This window comes from Opisthorchis viverrini (genome assembly GCF_000715545.1).
Source record: "Opisthorchis viverrini unplaced genomic scaffold opera_v5_471, whole genome shotgun sequence".
Taxonomy (NCBI): Eukaryota; Metazoa; Platyhelminthes; class Trematoda; order Opisthorchiida; family Opisthorchiidae; genus Opisthorchis; species Opisthorchis viverrini.
Genome location: NW_008752128.1, coordinates 79,223 through 86,951, shown reverse-complemented (window position 1 = coordinate 86,951; position 7,729 = coordinate 79,223). Strand labels below are relative to the sequence as shown.

General features: G+C 45.6%; 2 protein-coding genes across 2 annotated transcripts in view; one reads left to right on the top strand and one right to left on the bottom strand.

Annotated features, from left to right (window-relative positions):
• Positions 1-5,937, top strand: part of T265_11262 (hypothetical protein) — a gene marked incomplete at both ends in the record, with an annotated part of 26,465 nt that extends 20,528 nt beyond the window's left edge. Inside the window, one exon of the mRNA XM_009177873.1 lies at positions 5,884-5,937. Coding sequence (XP_009176137.1) covers positions 5,884-5,937 — 54 coding nt within the window. The remainder of the gene's footprint in view (positions 1-5,883) is intronic.
• Positions 1-7,729, bottom strand: part of T265_11263 (hypothetical protein) — a gene marked incomplete at both ends in the record, with an annotated part of 38,297 nt that overhangs the window by 27,528 nt on the left and 3,040 nt on the right. Inside the window, 2 exons of the mRNA XM_009177872.1 lie at positions 2,466-2,796; positions 3,956-4,135. Of these exons, the coding sequence (XP_009176136.1) occupies positions 2,466-2,796; positions 3,956-4,135 (511 nt within the window). The remainder of the gene's footprint in view (positions 1-2,465; positions 2,797-3,955; positions 4,136-7,729) is intronic.

Below are 7,729 nucleotides of genomic sequence, written 5' to 3'. Positions count from 1 at the left end.
ATATATATATATATATATAGGTTGACTGACTGGCACTCAGCACGGATTTGCCCGGACCAGTAGATGCATGTGAATACCTGTGACAACGGTTTACCAGCATCCGCAGGAATGAGAGGGGCAAGAAAACTCGCGGGGGACTGTAGGCGGCCATCAGTCAAGCTGGGCACGATGGCGTTACAAGAAACGATAGCGCCGCATCAAACCGTGAGGTACTGCCGTCTTCTGACAATTGCAAGACATAGATTGAATCAGAGCAGCCCCGCGATAGTTCGCGCAATTTGGGCGTTGATTCCTTTAGAAGGTTGGAATTACAAACGGGCTTGAACAACCCTCCTCTACACGTTCTTCGGACCGAAAACAGGTCGACTAAGTGATCTCACTCTGAACAATTCGAGCAGAGGCCGTGTTCCCCGGAGGCTTTGGAGTTCTTAAGGGAAAAAGGCAAGACAAACATTGAATAAGAGCAATCGGTAGATAATGAGATGAATGGAGGTTAAGCTGGGACTCGGAGTGGCCTTTCCAACGACCGACCCCACGTTAGGTCGGCTATGAGCCAATGATCCGCAAGTATTCGTGTGTCCAGATCCAAGGCGAGGCATTACGTTAAATGAGCGACGATTGTTCGGAATGCTTTACTTTGACTGATGTACCTTACCGTATCTCTCTATCCCTTTTGAATTTCTCGCTAAGCAGAGGCTGTCGCCAGCTGTGCGTTGTTCTTGCTGGAGATGTCTGACACAAATTAAGTAGATCCAACGAACTGGCGGATACCCATGGCTTATTGTCCCTTGTTCCAGAAACTTCTTCCAGACCGACCTAGCCAGACCCCCGCCGATGTCGTGTTCGTTTATGAATTCACGAGTCGTTGGAACACATACCAGTAGGAGAAATCTTCTTGGAACCACAGAATGCTTTATGGAATAACGTTTGTGATTACCATACAGATGTGGCGCAGGCTAGGTTAGAAAGTCCGCGTCTAATTTTTTTCGAAAAAACGTTCACGTACCATGCTCTGAAAACATTTTTGTTGCGTTGAGGAACTTTCGGTCACAACTCGTCGTGGATTATGTGAAAGAACGTACGAGGACTGGATGTAAAACACTACATGCTTCCAATTCACATAAACATTCGATGGAATTCAATGGAAAACGAGCCCAAGGTAGTCAGTAGAATGAAATGGCTTGCACGTTTCTTACTATCCAACACCTTCAAAATGAGTAATGTTAAGGCTTTTCTATTAGGTCCATCCTTCTTCGGAGCTATAATAAAGCAATAAATGTGGTTCAAGTTATTTCAGCTTACTACTGCTAATGCTTTCTAGTGATTTGGAATCACTTTGGACTAGAATGGAATAAAGTTGACAGGGTTGTACAGAGTTATCCTAAGGAGGAAAGCCTTTGATTCTAAGGAGACAATCTTTCAACGAATTAACAGGGGACTGCCCTGCCACAAACCTTTGGCAGCCTTTACGTAAATACATTAAGTCACACGAAGGAGTACGGAAATGTCCCTTGGCACAGTGGCGTCCGAGCTATCAGATTAGAGTAGCCAAAGAAACAGGGGTAATAATAAAGATAAGATAATAAGAGAGGCATCCTTTCGGTGCCTAGCTGTCATGTCATCCAAAGGTAGCATGAGGGCTGGGATACTGCCAGGTTGCCCAAGCCTATACAGGAGACGTCGAGATGCAGAGATCGGATTCGAACAAGAACATTCCGGTCAGTAAATTCACGTTCTAACCACTGAGCCATCTCGCCAAAGAAACACGCTCGAGAACTGATGCTACTGGTTATTCCATATGAGGTGGCCATTCGAAATTAGTGTTCAGGAGGTTTTTTAAAAGCCGAGCGAGCTAAAACTGCAAAGAAAGGAAAGGCATTGAAAGGATGACCTACCCAAATTCACTTCCATCAAATTGGTCCGCTGAACTTATTGGCTAGCTTCAGGTGGTTAGTCAGAAGGTGCGTGCTGAGCGAAGGCCCAAGAATATAATGGCATGTACGGTTTAATTCAATACTTAAAACAGCAATCGACCTCGCTGCCGCATCAACACAGGTCATCGTTTATCTCCTCTAAGGTTGACTTTAGTGTGGCGTGTGAGATTTACTGTGGGGGAAGAAAGCCCTATGTCAGCATACGGGAAACAAGGTCCATCCAACCTTCGTCAGTACCACCATCACTCACAGCAGATCAGTGTCCAGTTGTGATGCTTCGTTGCAGTGTTCAATCTTCCTACTTCCCATGAAAAGCTCCAGGCAGTTGGATCAGCGTAGATTGGCGTGTTTTACTATGCAGTTTGAAAACTTGCATATGCTTGCAGGATGTCCAGCGCTGGTACCTGTGTAAGCATTTATTCTGGAAAATTTATCTCGCTGAAGCTGCAAATGCCGAACAAGAAAGTAATTAACCTGTCCTTAAATGGTGGGGGTTACTAATGTTATGTGTGCAAACACGGGATAACTCACTTGACGAACAGAAGAATGTGACAAGACACAAAGTACGCGATTTCACCGGATCAAAATGAAGGTCACTAAATCTATCTCGGACGTTTTGCGCACATGGTCGAGGCCTGCCTTCTGAGTTTGCGTGAGACAAGGCATCTAGTCGTTGTTTCGTCCCCATTTGTCCAACGTGAGACAAATCGGCAATGTTGGTTAACAGTTCGGCTATCACGCGGTGAGCTGCAATGATTACTTCCAGCATCTCTTCGGAGAGGATTACAGACTTGACATGGCGCACACGAGCGCGAGCCATACCACGAGTAAGATAGAGTGGAAGTCGACAAACATACTCGTTCTGAGAAGAGAGAAAAAGGAATGATACACTAAGTGTTGCAACCGCGAAATTGCAGCTTGACATTAATCCTAAATGAGCCCAATAATAATAATAATAACAATAATAATAATAATATTTCCAATGAGCTGCGAAATCCCTAGCCCGAAAATAAAGCAGTTCTGAGCACTTGGTTACGCGATCTTACCCCCAGCGCAAAACCACTTTGCACAATAAGAAATCAATAAAAAAAATTAGTCTGCGGCCAAGTCGGGAACCCATGGACTGACCACCTCTCCGAACCTACATGCGACTTTAGTCCTGTTGTTGTTGAGATCATCCACAAGATTGTAAATTATCATCATTACACCAACCCTGGTAGATAGTGTCCACCAGCGACGATTCCAGTTAGGCAGACAGATTTCTGCCTTCGCACTTGCGGCTTTCTGCCACCCAATCCTGAAAGGAGAAATAAGGTCAACTGTTTTCCGATGTGTGTGATATAAGACCGAACCAAACTAAGGGGTGTAGTAATATCAAACCGTCAACCCAGCATCTGAAATACAAGTTTCCAGAAACTGCACAACATGTTTCAACAACTCCAATATGCTGCACTCAATATACGTGGTAACAATGAACAGTAAGCCTGAACACTCACTGATGGTCATATTCCCTAGTGATTAGTAGACTGGTACGAGTATCTACTGTAAAAAGCTAAATGACAACAGATACGAAGTCCGAAGTACCTGAAAGTAGCGGCTCCACGAGGATTCCCGGAGCACTAAAGAGCCTGTGTACAATATGGACGTAATAGATAGTTTGAATGGAGTGCGGAAAAAGATAGACTCCCACGAGTCGCATGGGCTTTTTGCCTAAAAGTGTTTACCTGAGGAGTCAGTCAGCACTGAAGCCTGTGAAGGGAGCTGTGCCATTGAGATGAGTGGTGCCATATGCCGCCTAGGTATGATATGATCGCAAAAGGAACAAAACAGCAGTACAGTGAATCTCAGCATTTCCATACAGGTTGACTTCATTCTAAGCTCTAAACTGTGGCTCAGTTTGCTGTTGAAAACAACGATGCTATGTCCAAAAAGGCCAGATGTACTCTATGAGCAGTAAATCAGGGTTCATCTTTTGCGCAAAACGCAATCACTACGTACCTAAGACATAAAACAGGACTTACTGCCGCAATGGGCTGAGAGAACAAAAGTCCAAACCCTCGGTCCGTATTAGTGAAACACTGAGGGTCCAGACCTGCCAGACTTGCCAAAATGGGGGGCTTTGGTAGGGACCATGTGTAGATATGAACGGGATTACCTGCGCAGGGCAAGTTTTGGTAAGGCGCAGTCAAGCGGTCCACGGTCTGTTTTGATCACAAAATAAAAAAAGGCATGCTGAAACTGAGTTAAAAGAAACGTGGTGCAGCTATATTATGAGATAACCCAAAAATTATCCTACCATATGCGCCATCCACATACCAGCAAGCAGAAATCCTGAACAGCCACCATCGATGGGATCCGTTACAAGTGGGCACTCATCCTTTAGCATTTGTATGGATTCGAATGACGAAATTGAGTCACATTTCATTGTGCTCTTCGGGGGAGGAAAAACACTACCCGAAAATGGAGAAAGTCACTAGTTCTAAACTGAATGGAACTTAGCGAAAGTGGTTTCTGTAGATTTCCTAAACTAATCCGTGTGCAGAAATAACGTTTGACGGGAATTGGATATCCATATCCGTGCTCCTTGCGAAACAGTAAGGCTAAATGCACTGGAAGATCAAAACTCCAACAGGAACTTAACCTTGGTTAGGTTTAGAGACGCATTCCAACCGACCGCGAATCGTTTAAATCAGTGGACTAACACACTGGACGGAACATCTATGAGTATGAACAGCTGGTGACAAAAGGGATTCGCATAAAGCACCAATGATCGGAAAGGTTTCTCAAGCAAGCAGGTATCCGACAACAGCACCGAAGAACCATTGGTTCGATTCAGCGGCACTGCAGCCTAGGCTTCCAACAGACATCCGAGCTCATTTCGCACCGGTTACTCGAAGGATCAATGAATACAGATCTCTCGGCCGAGATGACTTCAAACAAAGAAAACACTTAAGCGGCTCTATAAGAAAATATACAGTGGTCTGAAGTGTAGAAACCGATTGAAGAATGGACCTGCACTGGTGCATTTTAAAGGCTACAGCCTAAAAGTACAAGCATCTGGAGTGATAAATTGTCCCCGAATCGGTTGGGCAGGAAGTACGGTTAGACCTAATAACGTGCCCCTCACGTTTCCATGCATCCAACGAAAAGCATGCTCGGACTTCAAAATGATCATTGACTACGACTTGAGTAGAGATGGATGTTAGAAGTTCGGAAGACCAGACCTCTCCTTCCATTCGCGTGCACACTCACCTTATATTCATATTGTCAGAGGGCCTGAGCGTTAGTTGGATTCGGTCATAAGCTAGCGTATTTACCTGTCAGACCTGAGACTCATATCCGAAGAAGAACGCAATGCCGTCATTCTCTCCCTTTCCCTGCCTTATGAGGGAACTGTATGCAAACTCCTGTGGGCGCGTACGAGTGTACGGGGAACTCTCGCCTGAGTTCGCCACGTTCAGTGGTGTAAGACAAGGCTGTCTTCTTTCCCCTTTTCTTTGTAACTTTATTACTGATACGGTTCTTGCAATTTTCGCCTGCCTCTGAAACCTCGGGAGTCCAAAGGCCTCCAGGACGTTCCCTCACATACATTGAGCATGCGGACGATATTGTTCTCCTTGGTTCCGATCCCACCCAAATGCAACCGATTTAAATAAACTAAATAACTCTGCCGTACATTTCAGCATGTGCTTTACACCTGCAGTGTACAGTGCTGCTACAAAACTGGGTGGGATAAAACCCACACTTCATGCTAGAAGGTGAGTCAGTCACCAGTCAAGCCAATTAATCAAATCACCAGTGGTTAATGACACTGACGGAAACGGCCCAATAGTGTAGTCAGTGGCGCTCGTGCATCAAAGCTGTTGCCTTCAGTGCGTAGCTACCCGATCAAACCGACAATGCCTTCTCCTCCAATGCTTGGTTGTATATTCCACTTTCCCGTTTTCAGGTTATCGAAACCGTAGAAGCTGGAACCAATGAGCCTACGGTACACTGTTTATAGCTGCTAAATTGAACTGAATTGAAATTGGAACGTTTGCACCGTTTGGCATAATACCCACAACAACAATTCAGTTGGCCACCTTCTACTGCTAATCCGGACTGCGGGACTTCAAAAGAAGAATGGACTGCTAATATCTAGCTCCGTTTTGCCTAAGATGTGTCCGAGTGTAAACCCTTATTCAGGCATCACCGTGCTCACGGCCCTGATGACCTTCTACCTGCTCTTTTCAGAGATGTCGGTTAGTTCCTTAGTCAGTACCTGTTTGGCCTATTTGAGTCGATCTTGGAGAAAGAGACTGTACTAGATAACTGGAGTGCGTCGATAAAAGTCAAAAAGGGTACACGCAGCGAACGTGGTAACCACAAAGGTGCCAGTTGGACTCCTTTTGTAACAAGGCTTCTGGCGTTACTGATTTTTGTTGTCTTACGGCAGAACGCAAATCCTTGGCCCGTGAGCACCAAGCAGAATTTCGACAGGGCAGAGGCTACGTTGACCACATCTTCACATGCCGTCAGGTGTTAGAACACGGTCCAAAATCTTTGACTTCAAAAGTGTGTACGGTTCCGACAACCGGTAAGCGCTGTTAACCACGCTTTATCAACAGGGTATGCTCCAGAAGCTTGTGCACACAATCCGGCCCCTATATATACATACTTCTGGGCGTGTGAGTGTACAGGAACTCGCCAAAAGCTTCCAAACAAGACGTGTTTGCCAACAAGGATGGCTACCCTCTCCATTCTTGTTCACTTTCGTTACTGATGAAATGAGACAAACGCTGAAAGGTCTCCAAATCTGCGGTGTTCAGAGTACCGCTAGTGTCGATCTGGAGTACGCAGACGACATCGATCTCAACTGTGAAGACGAAGGGAATCGCAACCTTTTGAATAAATCGAGCACCATCACGCCATCTTTCGGCATGCGCTTTGTAGTCAGGCTTCAGAATGTGCAGTCTCCGAACATACTCCGTACAATTCAGAAGACAATCTGTACTACATATCTCAGAAGTAATATTAGCTATGGCGGAAGGGTGTCTGATGAATTCAGCGCACAAAATCTCAAAAGCCCAAATCACGTTTGCTCATGTGCATCACTTGTGGCGTCGTAAAAGTACATCACTGGATCTCAAGGGTGGCACATAGCGGGCCACAGTAAGGGATGCATTGTTGTGTGATTGAGAGATATTTTCGAAGGACAGATGATTTTGGTATCGTGGGGTTTTTGACCACTGCTGTATCAGGACCTTAGCTCGTGTAGGTTTGTGCTGGCGGATGTCGGCGATGTCGGATGATACCAACGAATTCGTGACGAGGTAAGTAGAAAAAGAGTGCTTGGTTGTGCAGCAGGTACTTCGGTCGCGGAGAACACCCATCATCATCAACTGCGATGACTCAGCCATTTGCTAGGCCTGCGGGGGCCCTACCTACCGAGACGTGTTGTTTTCTGCGCTCCCTTCCTAAAGACGGAAACAGCGCGTGACTTTGCAGAAGGGTGTGAAAGGGATTACAAAGAGTTTGGGTGTTGTTGGTGCGGTCAGCCCTTCAGAATGAGGTCCCCGTGATCTCTCTTGTGCTTGGTTGGAGACATGGCGAGAAATGGCAACTAATCGATGTCAGTGGCGCTCGTGCTGTGATTTTCTTTCCAGATTGTCTGATTGAGCGGTTGGAGGCGTAGACACCTCAGAATTCTTGACGTAGACCAGCGCTTGATACCCTCCCTCACCCACTCTTTTCCTCATCTTTTCATTCTAGGGCCTTTGATATATATATATATATATATATATATATATATATAT